This window comes from Pelodiscus sinensis, chromosome 2 (assembly GCF_052426305.1).
Source record: "Pelodiscus sinensis isolate ZL-2025 chromosome 2, ASM5242630v1, whole genome shotgun sequence".
In the NCBI taxonomy this organism is placed as follows: Eukaryota; Metazoa; Chordata; order Testudines; family Trionychidae; genus Pelodiscus; species Pelodiscus sinensis.
Window position 1 is genome coordinate 257,083,454 of NC_143053.1, and position 14,048 is coordinate 257,097,501.

The following is a 14,048-nucleotide window of genomic DNA, read 5'->3' on the forward strand; positions in this document are numbered from 1 at the left end:
CGCCTTGCACCAGTTAGCCAGTTAACCATTTACATCCCTAGTATCCGTACAGCGCCTTGCACCAGTTAGCCAGTTAACCGTTTACATCTCTACTGTCTGTACAGCACCTTGCACCAGTTATCCAGTTAACCATTTACATCCCTAGTGTCCGTACAGCACCTTGCACCAGTTATCCAGTTAACCGTTTACATTCCTAGTGTCCGTACAGCGCCTTGCACCAGCTAGCCAGTTAACCGTTTACATCCCTAGTGTCCATACAGCACCTTGCACCAGCTAGCCAGTTAACCGTTTACAGTCCTAGTGTCCGTACAGCACCTTGCACCAGTTAGCCAGTTAACCGTTTACATCTCTACTGTCTGTACAGCACCTTGCACCAGTTAGCCGGTTAACCATTTACATCCCTAGTGTCCTTACAGCGCCTTGCACCGCTTAGCCACTTAACCATTTACATTCCTAGTGTCCGTACAGCGCCTTGCACCAGTTAGCCAGTTAACCGTTTACATCCCTAGTGTCCATACAGCATCTTGCACCAGCTAGCCAGTTAACCGTTTACATTCCTAGTGTCCGTACAGCACCTTGCACCAGTTAGCCGGTTAACCATTTACATCCCTAGTGTCCATACAGCCCCTTGCACCAATTAGCCAGTTAACCGTTTACATTCCTAGTGTCCGTACAGCGCCTTGCACCAGCTAGCCAGTTAACCGTTTACATCCCTAGTGTCCATACAGCACCTTGCACCAGCTAGCCAGTTAACCGTTTACAGTCCTAGTGTCCGTACAGCGCCTTGCACCAGTTAGCCAGTTAACCGTTTACATCCCTAGTGTCCGTACAGCGCCTTGCACCAGTTAGCCAGTTAACCGTTTACATTCCTAGTGTCCGTACAGCACCTTGCACCAGTTAGCCAGTTAACCGTTTACATCCCTAGTGTCCGTACAGCGCCTTGCACCAGTTAGCCAGTTAACCATTTACATCTCTACTGTCTGTACAGCACCTTGCACCAGTTAGTCGGTTAACCATTTACATCCCTAGTGTCCTTACAGCGCCTTGCACCGCTTAGCCACTTAACCATTTACATTCCTAGTGTCCGTACAGCACCTTGCACCAGTTAGCCAGTTAACCGTTTACACCCCTAGTGTCCATACAGCGCCTTGCACCAGTTAGCCAGTTAACCGTTTACATCCCTAGTGTCCATACAGCACCTTGCACCAGCTAGCCAGTTAACCGTTTACAGTCCTAGTGTCCGTACAGCGCCTTGCACCAGTTAGCCAGTTAACCGTTTACATTCCTAGTGTCCGTACAGCACCTTGCACCAGTTAGCCGGTTAACCATTTACATCCCTAGTGTCCGTACAGCGCCTTGCACCAGTTAGCCAGTTAACCATTTATATCCCTAGTGTCCGTACAGCACCTTGCACAAGTTAGCTGGTTAACCATTTACATCCCTAGTGTCCGTACAGCACCTTGCACCAGTTAGCCAGTTAACCATTTACATCCCTAGTGTCCGTATAGCACCTTGCACCAGTTAGCTGGTTAACCATTTACATCCCTAGTGTCCGTACAGCGCCTTGCACCAGTTAGCCAGTTAACCATTTACATCCCTAGTGTCCTTACAGCACCTTGCACCAGTTAGCCAGTTAACCATTTACATCCCTAGTGTCCGTATAGCACCTTGCACCAGTTAGCTGGTTAACCATTTACATCCCTAGTGTGCGTACAGCGCCTTGCACCACTGGTTGTGGGTTTTGAGGAGACCTCAGAGAGCTACCGAGCTACAATTAAACCAGCGCCGCCTCTCGCAATCGACCAGCGTTTACACGCACTCGGCGTTTCGAGCGGCTTTTTAGCTTCCGTCGGTCCCTAACGGGAGCCTTCTGAAATTCTCCAGCAGGCTTCCAGTCCCAGCAGGCCCGACGGTGCACCGTGTTGGAGAAGGAGAGCCGGCTCCCTCCCAACAGCCGCTTCCCAGTGACTAATTCGCCTGGTATTTGTTTTTGCTCAGCCAGGGAGGCTCTGGGCCTGAGCTGCAGGCAGCGTTGGGAATCCGGCTTCCCCACGCTCACAAGCCTAAGTAAAGTGGGAGGCTCCTGCTTCCTCCGGGTCTGCCTCATTGGACACAGGCGCAAGGACCTGCCCAAAGCGACTCTCAAGTCTCTCCAAGTGCTTCTGTACCAATAGCCCCTCCGACTCAGACCCCTCACCCCTCCATCCCCTAGTGCTGGCTGGTGCCCCGTCGTGGCTGCAGGGGGAGCAGGTGAGCAGTGGGGGGAGCAGGCCTGGCTCAAGGGGGAGAGGCTGGTGCCCTCTCCTTCCTCTATCCCACCCAAAGGCGGGACCCTGATTCTGAGCACTAGCTCCGCTCTCCCACTGGCTGGGAACCTGCTGCTGGCTGTTTCTGCAGGGCCAGGAGAGGCAGGAAGCTGCCTTAGCTCCCTCACTGCACTTCTGCCAAGGGGCTGCTTGAGGTAAACCCCTCCTGCCCCCCCAAAGCCGGAGCCCCCTCCTGCACTCCAAAGCTCCCCTCCTCAGCCCCACCCCAGTCAAATGATGTTGGGTCGTGGGCGCCAATAATTCTCTTCAACCGGGTCATGAGGAGAAACGTTTGAAAATCGCTGCCATAGATCAAAATGCCAGCACACCCTGCCTGTGGCAGACATGGCCAGGAAATGCCCTGTATCCCCCCCCCCCCCCCCACTGGCACAGCTCAAGGGCTCTCTCCACGTCCAAAAAGGATTTCGCCTGCCTTTTACCTTGCCTGTGTCTCCCACGCAGAGTCCCCTCGTGCAACTGGGTCCTCCGAGGCCCCGTTTACGCCAGCTTTAATCACACACCGAGGGGGGAAAGGACTTACTGCAGACCAGACGAACAGTCATGTTTTCCTCGGGCTGCTGCCGCTCCAGTTTCCCCTGGGCTGGCGCACTGAACTACTAACTACACAGAGTCACTGCTCACCACACCCACGGCTCGCTCCCTCCCTCCCCGTGCGAGTTGCACAGTCCCAGGCCTGTGCACGGGGCGAGAGGCACAGGGCCCCGAGAGAGAGACTTACAAAGCCCTAATAAAGGGGAGCATGGCCTTTATTTAATAAAGGGGAGTGTGGCCTCTTTCCCTTCGTTTTCCAGGCGCTTGGAAACCAACACCCTGTCTCCCGAGCACAATGTGTGCCTTCCTGTTAGAGGTCTGTTCGAGACGTGTCAAATAGACGTGAAAGTCACAGAGCGAGTTTCACGTAGCGACACCCTCCTGGCTCGCCACCTCTAATGTCCCCCAGGTATAGCTGTGGCCCCCCGCTCTTTTACTGGCTTGACTCTGGGCCTCATGTGAGTTCCTCAGCTGTTTCTGCTCTGGCCTGGCTTCGTAAGAACAGCACACGCACCAGATCAAAGCACCGGGCGCAAGGCCTTTGCTACACAATGCACAGAGTGTGCTCGGTGTGCAATGAGCTGTGTGATACATTGGCACTGTATATTCCACCCGGCAGCCCATGAGCTTGTCACAGTCACCAGCAATCGGAGATGGGGTTTTTTAACCACACCGCCTCGCCCCCGACCCACCCACCTCCAGCTGGAAATAACCCACCAGAGCCCGCTGCCCAAAAGCCCTTCCACCTTTCTAATCAATCCTGAATTATAAAATCCTTTACCAGACAGCCAGCTGGCCACATGAGTGCTGCTGAACAAAGCCCGTACTGTCCCAGCCTGCTTCAAGGCGTGCTAGAGAGGAGGAACGAAAACTCCAGTTTCTGATCGCCCGGCCGCTCCGATTCACTGGCTTTCTTCCCCGGCTGGACAATTGCAAGGCTCCTAGTACTTACTAATGCAGGAGATTTAGGGCTGATCGATCCATCACTCCGAGGATGCTACTGCATAAAGGAGAGAGCAGAGAAGGATCCAGGCTGGGGGAGCCTTTGTGGAGAATGATTGTTTTACCGGCTTGGCTTCCTCCCTTCTCCCCGGGAATTCCCTGGCTCTTTTCAGCACATGCACCATCATTCACTGTCCACTTCTGCAGAAAGCCCGTCCATATAAGGCATGGGTGTGAATACACACAGCAGGGAACAGTCGTACAGGGCAAAATAGGCCCCTTTTCCTTCCCATCCTACTACGGTCTTGATAACAGCCTCTGATGCGATCCATAAAAGTATGACAGGGGTTTGCAGTGAAATGCAGTGCTCCGAGTCAAGAGAGCTAGGTCTTATTCTTAATTCTGCCATGCATTTCCTGCCAAGTGACTTGACCATAGTTACAGCGGTGCCTCAGTTTCCCCATCTATAAAATGGGGAGAATGGTCCTAACTAAAAGGTGTGCAGAAAGATTTGACTCCAAGGGGCAATGGGACAGAAAGGCATCTTAAGTAGCCTGGTTCTTAGGATCCTAGAATCCTAGGGTTGGTTGGAGACCTCAGGAGTCATCACGCCTTAGAATCTTAGAACACCGACTTAGAATCATAGAATACCGACTTAGAATCATAGAACACCGACTTAGAATCATAGGACACTAGAACAAAGCAGGGCCAAGCCCAACTAAAACATCCCAGCCAGGGCTTTGTCAAGCTGGGACTTCAAAACCTCTAGGGATGGAGATTCCACCTCCTCCCTAGGGAACCCATCCCAGTGCTTCCCCACCCTCCTAGGGAAATCATTTTTTCAGCTATCCAACCTACAACTCACCCCCCTTCTTTTTAGAGGCGAATGTGCTTCCTCTTTGTGCCTGCTCCGGAAGTTTGCGGATGGAGCTTAAGGAGCAAAGTTTGCCTTGGACCAGCTCTTCAAAGCTGCTTTGGAAACATTGTCCAATTGACGCTCTCGGTTTGGCTTAATGAGAAGTCACTTTCCCTGTGGTACACCACCAAGCAGAAGTCTTCTTTCTGGTGCAAGGGATTGCCTTGTTTACTGCTGTGTTTGCGTGCCACGTTTCGGTGTATTGTATGCATGCTCCCTTTCTCAGGCAGGTCTGAGTTTCCAACAGCAAGGCCGCCTTTTAATCAGAGAAGCTCAAAACTCATTATATTAGCACGTCCTGCTGCACTCTTGTGCGATAGCAGACCCATTCTTCACTACTTTAAAAGCAGAAGTTAGTGTCCCTAGAGCTCAGTGAAATTTGAACATAAGAATGGCCAGACTGAGTCTGACCAACAGTCCATCTAGTCCAGTGTCCTGTCTGCCGGCAGGGGACAATACCAGATGCCCCAGAGGGAGGGAATACAACAGGTAATCCTCGCGTGATCCATCACCTGTCATCTACCTCCAGACAAACAGAGGCTAGGGACACCATTCCTACCCATCCTGGCTAATAGCCATTGATGGACCTAACCTCCATGAATCTTTCTAGATCTTTTTAGCCCTGTTAAAGTTCTAGCCTTCATCGCATCCTCTGGCAAGGAGTTCCACAGGTTGGGTGAGCGCTGAGTGAAGAACAACTTCCTTTTGTTTGTTTTAAACCTGCTGCCTATTCATTTCATTTGGTGACCCTAGTTCTTATCTTGTGGGAATAAGCACATCACTTTTCCTTATTCACTTTTTTCACACCAGGCATGATTTTATAGACCTCTCTCATATCTCCCCTTAGTCTCCTCTTTTCTAGGCTGAAAAGTCCCAGTCTTTTAAATCTCTCTTCATATGGGACCCGTTCCAAACCCCTTATCATTTTTGTTGCCCTTTTCTGAACCTTTTCCAATGCCAATTTGCATCTATCCAGTGCTCTAGGTACCCAAAACAAACTCCTGTGTGCAACCAAACACTATCTGCTATTGTTGGAACTCAGAGACAAAGAAGACCAAGTACCCGACCAGACTTCGCATAGCAATCACGCCTTAGAATCATAGAACACCGACTTAGAATGATAGAACACTAGAACTCGAAGGGACCTTTTGAGGACATCAAAGCCAGTTCCCTGCCCTCCGGCAGGATCTAACACAGTCCTAGCAAGGAAGCAAGGACTTCTCCGTTCTCAATTTCCAAGGAACACGGCACAACCCCTTCCGAAGATGGGAGCTTAAATTCCTAACTCTGCAAGACACTAAAGCATGGATTGAACAGACACGCTGATGTATGGCTTAGTACAACCCCGAATAGCCCATGAAGAGCCCTTCCCCCCATCCCTTTTGCTCCCTTCTCCCTTGGATGGTGATAATGGGCCACTTCACTGTGAACGGCCTCTGGAAATGTGTTAACCAGGGATGCTAAAGCACCTGTCCATTTGCATTTGGCTGTGATGCTCTGGGTTTGTCTGGGCTGCACTTACAGCCCAGCGTCTGGGCAGGGCCAGGCGAAGGGCCGGTTCCTTGCAGTGTAGGCAAAAGACATGAGGATGGGGCTGAAACAGGAGCTCTGTGACCTTCTCACCTGGCAAGATCTGGGATGGGTTCCCTAGGGAGGGGGTGGAATCTCCATCCTTAGAGGTGTTGAAGTCCCGACTTGACCAAGCCCTGGCTGGGATGATTGCGTTGGGGTTGGTCCTGCTTTGGACAGGGGGCTGGACACGATGACTCCTGAGGTCTCTGCCAACCTTGTGATTCTATGACACTAGAGCCCAAATTCCAGCTGGGGTCCAAGTGTCCACACCACAATTAAACAGCCCCATAGTCCAAGCCTGTGTAACCCACACACCTGAGCGGTGTGGGTCACTGTTCCATCTAGTGACATGGAGACCCCTTACAGAGCAAAGAATGAGTCTGCTTTTTACTGCTTGCACTAAGCTCCGGAGGTCGCCGGTTCAATTCCACCTCTCGACGTTACCCCAGCAGCTCTGGATATGGCCCTACTTTCCTGAAGAACGTTTTCGGTAATGATGGAGTTAATCCTCCCCCCCTCCACCTAGTTGGTGCTTTGTTAAGGAAGTTGTTTACAGTTGAAGTTCCTCTCTTCGGTAGGGACCTGTTCTTTCCTGCCCCAGGGGAGAGGTCAGGGTGACTGGAAGGGGCTGTGCTGAGTCAGCACCGGACAGAGCAATTTGCAGACAATCCAGGGACAGCGGCAGACCAGCTCCCTTAACAGGAATAATCTGTTGTTTGAGTTTGGGTTGACGGGTGATGTATTGATTTCCAAGAAGGCCTGAAGGCAGTGGTTCTCAAACTTTTTTTTTTTTTTTTAACAAATCACTGGAAAATTGCTGAGGAACACTTAATGAGCTTTCCAAATGCCGTTTGCTCATTAGCTAATGATCGGAAAGTGCTTGTACGGAAGCGCTATGTGGAAAAACCATGATAGGACTTCATGCTTTTTTTGTTCTGCAACTCATATTTTACTATCAGTAGGGTCTGCTCCCCACCACAACTGGAGAAAGTCACCTCTTTCTCTGGCCACCGCAGCCCTGCACTTTCAAATTCCTCCACCCGTCTCTTCTCATAAAAACCTATGAATGGCCAGACTGGGTCAGACCCAAGGTCCGTCTAGGTCAGTATCCTCTTCCAACAGTGGCCAATGCCAGATGCCCCAGAGGGAGTGAACAGAACAGGGAATCATCAAGTGATCCCTTTCCTGTCACCCATTTCCAGCCTCTGACAAACAGAGGCTAGGGACACCATTCTTACCCATCCTGACTAATAAGAATTGATAGGCCTAACCCCCATGAAATTATCTAGTTCTTTTTGAACCCTGTTAAAGTCCTGGTTTTCACAACTTCCTCTGGCAAGGAGTTCCACAGGTTGACTGTGAACAGAAAACCTTCCTTTTGTTTGTTTGAAACCTGCTGCCTATTCATTTCGTTTGGTGGCCCCTAGTCCTTGTGCTATGGGAACACTGGTTTCACCCCAATGCCTCCCCACCTGCCTCCTATTTCCACCTTCTCACCCCACTTCCGCCTCCCACTTACTCCCCCTAAGGCCGTCATCTCACTTGGCATATGAGGGTCCAGGTACCTGATTAGTGGAGCCACATCTGCCAGCTACTAATTAGGTGGGCAGCCCTTCGTTTTCTCATGTGCCACCACCCAGGTACATGCCTTAGAGGGAACTATCTGTAGACAGCCTGAATTCTTATGGACCACTCGTGGTCCAGGGACCACAGTTGGAGAACCACTCCCTTAAGCCGTAAATCGGTGCGTCAGGGAAAGGCCGAGGTTTGGAGCTGTGCAGAACCAGCACCCCCAACCCCTCCCTGACACACACATAGTGCACAGGATTAATTTGGCTCATTCACAAAGTGGCAGCTCAGGTCACGAAACTGAGACGCCTTCTCCCCCAGCTTCCTCCAAACCCTCCTCCCTCCTCAATACCGGTAGCACTGCATCAGCCACTCTTCCTGCCAGAATGCTTCTGAAGAAAGGGGCGGGTGCGGGGATGGTGTGAGTCACTGACATCCATGTATTTGGGGAAGAGGAAGGAGCAAGGTCATTGCTGTGTCAGATTATGAACCCTGCCTGGTCGGTGTAACCCATACCTGCCGGGGCTCAATCGTGGGAGCCAGGAGACCCAGGAACACCATAGAGCAGTGGTCTCCAACCTTTTTACACCCAAGATCACTTTTTAAATGACAGACCAAGCCAAGATCTACCACCCCGCCCCTTCCTTGAAGCCCCGCCCTCTCTATTCTCCTCTCCATCACTTGCTATCCCCACTCCTTATACTGCTACTTTAAAAAAAAATTCCCACCATTCCTCACAGCTACTCACCTGTGCTGTTGCTCAGTGAGTGGCTGCTCCTCAAATGAGGAAATCTAATGTAAATGTACTGTGCAGGCGCACAGTTCAGAGAGGGCTCAAGAGCTACTCTTAGAGCCTCTGAGATCTACCGGTAGATCGCGATCTACTGGTTGGTGACCACGGCCATAGAGCTATGGCTGGGAACTAGCTGAGGGAGGGTGGAAGCGCAAGCTGACACATTTTCGTAACACTGTTAGGGTAGCTCAAACAAAAAGATTGCGAGCCCTTGCCATGGACCTACAGAAGTGACGTGGATGCATTGGAGAGGGTCCGGCAGAGGGCAACCAAAATGATGAGGGGGCTGGAGCACATGACCTACGAGGAGAGGCTGAGGGATTTGGGCTTATTTAGTCTGCAGAAGAGAAGAGTGAGGGGGGATTTGAGAGCAGCCTTCAACTTCTTGAAGGGAGGTTCCAAAGAGGATGGAAAGAGGCTGTTCTGAGTTGTGGGAAGTGGCAGAATGAGGAGCAATGGTCTCAAGTTGCAGTGGGGGAGGTCTAGGTTGGATATTAGGAAAAACTATTTCCCTAGGTGGGTGGGGAAGCACTGGGATGGGTTCCCTAGGGAGGGGGTGGAATCTCCATCCCTAGAGGTTTTGAAGTCCCGCCTTGACCAAGCCCTGGCTGGGATGATTGAGTTGGGGTTGGTCCTGCCTTGGGCAGGGGGCTGGACTTGATGACTCCTGAGGTCTCTTCCAGCTCTATGATTCTGTGAACACAAGGCTAAAATCTACATGGTCTTGTACTTACCAAAGGCCGGATGGAACCATTAGAATCACCGAGTCTGATCAGAACAGAGACCCGAGAGCCTCGCCTCATAATTCCTGCTTCATCCAAGTCCATCGTGCCTGGCTGAGTACCATTTTGTCTCTTTTAGACAGACCCTCTCTTGACCAGAGGGATTCAAGTGAAGGAACCCAAAGCTGAGGGCTGGCTATATAGAAAGGCCCAGCTGTGGTTGTTCTGAAAGCCCCTTTGGAAGAAAGAGCTTGAAAAGTGCTCTAGGTGGATCCTCTCTAGTCTGGCACCCTTGGGACCTGCCCGGTTCTGAACGAGACAATTTTCAGACCACAGGAGGTCAATATTGTCTAGCAGTGTGACCAACCCTTCCACTGCTTACTGGGCTGTGAGAGGACATTTAGGGGTAAATTAGCACTAAATAACAGCCCAGAACGCTGAGAGCCAGGACTGGGAGCTGTAAACAAACTTTATGGGACCGCGGGAAATTTGGTCACACCCATGGGAAGTGGACATCTGCCCAACTCACATCATGCCGGACCATGGATGTTTCTGGATGAGAGAGTTCTGGACTAGAGAAGTTCAACCTGTGTCAGAAATCAAACAGGAACAGGAGGAGATTGAGCTCGGGGGCGCGAGTTCACTGCTCCCAGGGCATGGTGACCACGTGGAGACTTCAGAAGTGAAGGTGGGAAAAATACATAGCTGGAGTCTTCTTTACTTAGGCCGAGCTTGGTGCCATCTTCACAAAGAGAAGCCAAGGGGAGCAAAATGCTCCTGTTGGCTTCCCATACTCCTCACAACTGTTAGGAGTACTGACACCAACCGGATCCACCCTCTGTGTTCGATTTAGCGGGTCTTAACTAGACCCGCTAAATCAAACACCAGAAGATCAATTTCCGGTGCAGCAAGCAAAGACGAGGCCTTTGAGTTCTGGACAGTTGCCTGAAGTTCTCTGAGGATCTGCTCTACGTAATGATACTTATATTGCTGTCAAGAGACTTTTCTTGTGACCTTTGGCCAGACTGAATAACAGGGGTAGAGATTCAGGGGAACTCACCAAGAGATTTTTTTGACAAGACATTTTCCATCCAAAGATGTCAGTTGATCAAAGCCAAGGCTGTTTCCAGAAAGGGCTGGTTCTGATTAATCATCCACACTTCCCACCAACAATTTCAAAACTAGAAGCTCCATATCCTGGATACGACCCACTTCCACCCTGATATTTAAAGCCGTTTCTAGTGAAGTTGAAAAGGTCAGCATCTGAACAGAAGGTTTCAGTTGCCTTGAGCCAAAAGTTTGGGTTTTTTTCAGTTCATGGGGAGTTTGAAATTGATCGTCCATCCCCATTTGGATCGAGATTTATTGATTTGTTTGTCAGCTCAAGAGTTCTCATGTAAGGAAAACAGTTTCCCCGCCCAGCTCTGGAGATCAGGGTTTTGGAACTGTCATAGACTCCTAGAATCCCAGGGCTGGAAGAGAACTTAGGAATCATCAAGTCCAGCCCCCTGCCCAAAGCAGGACCAACCCCAACTCAATCATCCCAGCCAGGGCTTTGTCAAACTGGGACTTCAAAACCTCTAGGGATGCAAAATACAGGACTATGTAGCACTTTAAAGACTAACAAGATGGTTTATTAGGTGATGAGCTTTCGTGGGCCAGACCCACTTCCTCAGATCAAATAGTGGAAGAAAATTGTCACAACTATATATACCAAAGGATACAATTAAAAAAATGAACACATAAGAAAAGGACAAATCAAATTTCAGAACAGAAGGGGAATGGGGGGGAGGTAAATGTCTGTGAGCTAATGATATTAGAGGTGATAATTGGGGAAGCCATCTTTGTAATGGGTAAGATAATTAATGTCTTTGTTTAAACCTAAGTGTAAAGTGTCGAATTTAAGCATGTCTCAATGACTTGATTACCTGCATCTTGCTTCAAAGACCTTTTCAGACCACACTTGAAAGAGAATCCTCTGAACTGTCATTCATGCTTACCTTCCCCGCTCCCCCATCCCCCTTCTGTTCTGAAATGTGATTTGTCCTTTTCATATGTGTTCATTTTTTTAATTGTATCCTTTGGTATATATGGTTGTGACAGTTTTCTTCCACTACTTGATCTGAGGAAGTGGGTCTGGCCCACGAAAGCTCATCATCTAATAAACCATCTTGTTAGTCTTAAAGTGCTACATTGTCCTGTTTTTTGTTCCAGCTACACCAGACTAACACGGCTACATTTCTATCACTATTCTAGGGTTGCAGATTCCATCCCCTCCCTAGGGAACCCATTCCAGGGCTTCCCCACCTGCCTAGGGAAATAGTTTTTCCTAATATCCCACCTAGACCTTCCCCTCTGCAACATGAGTCCATTGCTCCTCGTTCTGCCATCTGCCACTCATGGGAACAGCCTCTCTCCATCCTCTTTGGAACCCCCCTTTAGGAAGTTGAAGGCTGCTCTCAAATCCCCCCTCACTCTTCACTGTCAAGTGATGGTGGGTGACATTTTGCACACGTTGTCTACATGGTTCAAAGCCTAAACATTGGCAATCAGCATGGACCAGAGCAGCGGTGAGCAACACAAATCCTGTGGGCCGCAGGCAGCCCATCCAGGTTCTATACATGGCCCAGGCGACATTTTGTTTCCTGTTGCCCACGGCCAGCGTGGCCAGATTCCGCCGGTTTTCAGCCATGTAGAGTTTTTTCCTTACCAGTACGACTACGGTGACACGCTCGTAACACGAGGCCACGTGAGAATGTGGTGCGCGCGGATTGCACACAACACTGACGGTGAAAGGCACACACTCCCTCTGCATCCAATCAAAGCGTGGCTATGGTTCAGTCAGCCCCACCCCCCACAAATTCTAGGTGGGCGAAAGCAGTTAGAAAAACTACCCTGTCATGGGAGGCCATCTTGTTGAGCACAAGCTGGCAGCCCACGAGATGGAGGAGGGGCACTCATGTGGCCCACTCACCAGGCAAGGTTGTCCATCGTTGGACTAGACCAGGGATGGGGAAGCTCAGGCCTGGAGGCCAGATGAGATCCCTGGCTTGCCTGGATCCAACCCCACAAGATATCCCTTGTGGCAGATCAAGCTCCCTGCCACCCCACCATGGGGCTGGAGTGCACAAAATCTATTCGCCCGGGGCCCCTCAGGCTCTAGTATGCAAGGGAAATGTGGGGAGTGTCTTTCTCCTCAGTCCGGGGCCACCTCTATGGGTCACCAGCTCCTACCGTCCAAAAAACGGTTCTCCATCTCTGGGCGAAAGAGGTCATGGAGAAAGAGGTCATGGAGCTCACCCTGGAGATGTCGGTTCTATTCCCGACTCTACCACCAACCAGTTATGCGAGTGGGTAAGCCATTTCATCTCAGGGCCCTTCTCCAAGCCGCTTGGTGACCACCTTACTATGAGATTGTCTCATGCACAGTGGGTCTCTGATCTCATTTAGGGCCTCTAGATGCTACTTCATTGGATTATTAGCTCTTCAGGCCAGGACTATGCTAATTAAAGGAGCATCTCTAATAAATAGCAGTATTCATCCGCTAGTGGACCAGACCCTACAGGCATGAGGGATGCAAAGCATCCTAATGATGTTTTTTGTGGTTGTCCCGGGTATTGGCAAACTAGGACTACATTCAGGAATCCAGAGACATTCCCTGTTTTCCCTTAGCAGCTGCAAATTCTGGCTTTGGGGTAAAGGCTGTTTATTCCCCACCCCACCTCCCATGCAAGGGAGTCATCATGGAACCAGAAGCATCTGGGGATGGGACATTGCGAAGTCAGCAAATCCGGTCTTCCCACAGTGCGGTAGGACCAAGTACACCGAGACCACCCGGACCGGTATAAAACCTATTCTGAGAAATTTCCAAAGATGGGGATTTCACCGCCTGCCAGGAAGCCCACTCCAGAGTGGAAACACCCTTGGGCTGCGTCTAGACTGGCAAGATCTTGCTGCCTGTCTACACTGGCCGTGAGTATTTGTTCAAGAACACTGATTTTGTACTGTACAAAATCAGTGGTTCTTGCACAAATACTCCGACGCTCCCACTCAGGGATAAGCCCTCTTGTGCAAGTATTCTTGCACAAGAGGGCCAGTGTAGACAGCCAAGTTAATTTCTTGCACAAGAAAGCCCGATGGCTAAAATGGCCATTGGAGCTTTCTTGCGCAAGACGCCATCTACACTGGCACGGATGCTTTTAATGAAAAAACTTTTCCGTTAAAAGTATTTGTGCAAAATCGTGCCAGTCTAGACGCAGCCTTGGAGTTAGAACGTTTCCTCATATTTCAACAATATCTCCCACGCGGCAGACTAAGGCCACCGCTTCCTGTCCGACCTCCAGAAGCCACAGAGAAGACCTGACCAGGGCCCTGTATACCAGCCCTTAAGATAGTGGAAAGTATAGCAACTTGCTTCCACCCCCTGAGCCCATTCCTCCAAGGTCAGCTTTTCGAACTGGAATGAACATGAACTCTTTGCAGGTTCCCAGGAGTCCCTGTGGCTGCCACCAGGGGGTGCTGTAGCAAGCGAGGACAGAATCTTCAGGGCCACCTAGTGGCTCCTAAGAAGGACCCTGCCCCAACGAGATTCCAATTTAGGTGTCTGAAGCAAACGGATCGGGGTGAGATAAGTGAGGCCCTCAAGTTTTTTTGGACAGTGAGCAGACGTCTCAGTG

General features: G+C 50.4%; 1 protein-coding gene across 8 annotated transcripts in view; it reads right to left on the reverse strand.

Annotated features, from left to right (window-relative positions):
• Positions 1–14,048, reverse strand: part of ALS2CL (ALS2 C-terminal like) — an 83,824-nt gene that overhangs the window by 67,495 nt on the left and 2,281 nt on the right. Inside the window, exon 1 of one of the 8 annotated variants that reach the window (XM_075922973.2) lies at positions 3,811–3,858. The exons of 4 other annotated variants lie outside the window; for them this stretch is intronic. Coding sequence is in view for 1 of the 4 variants with exons in the window: in XM_075922967.2 (XP_075779082.2) it covers positions 3,640–3,660 (21 nt within the window). In the remaining 3 variants the exon portion in view is untranslated. Of the gene's footprint in view, positions 1–2,746; positions 2,952–3,639; positions 3,787–3,810; positions 3,859–14,048 lie in introns of those variants that run through there. 3 more of the 8 variants (XM_075922967.2, XM_075922968.2, XM_075922974.2) reach the window with 3 other exon arrangements.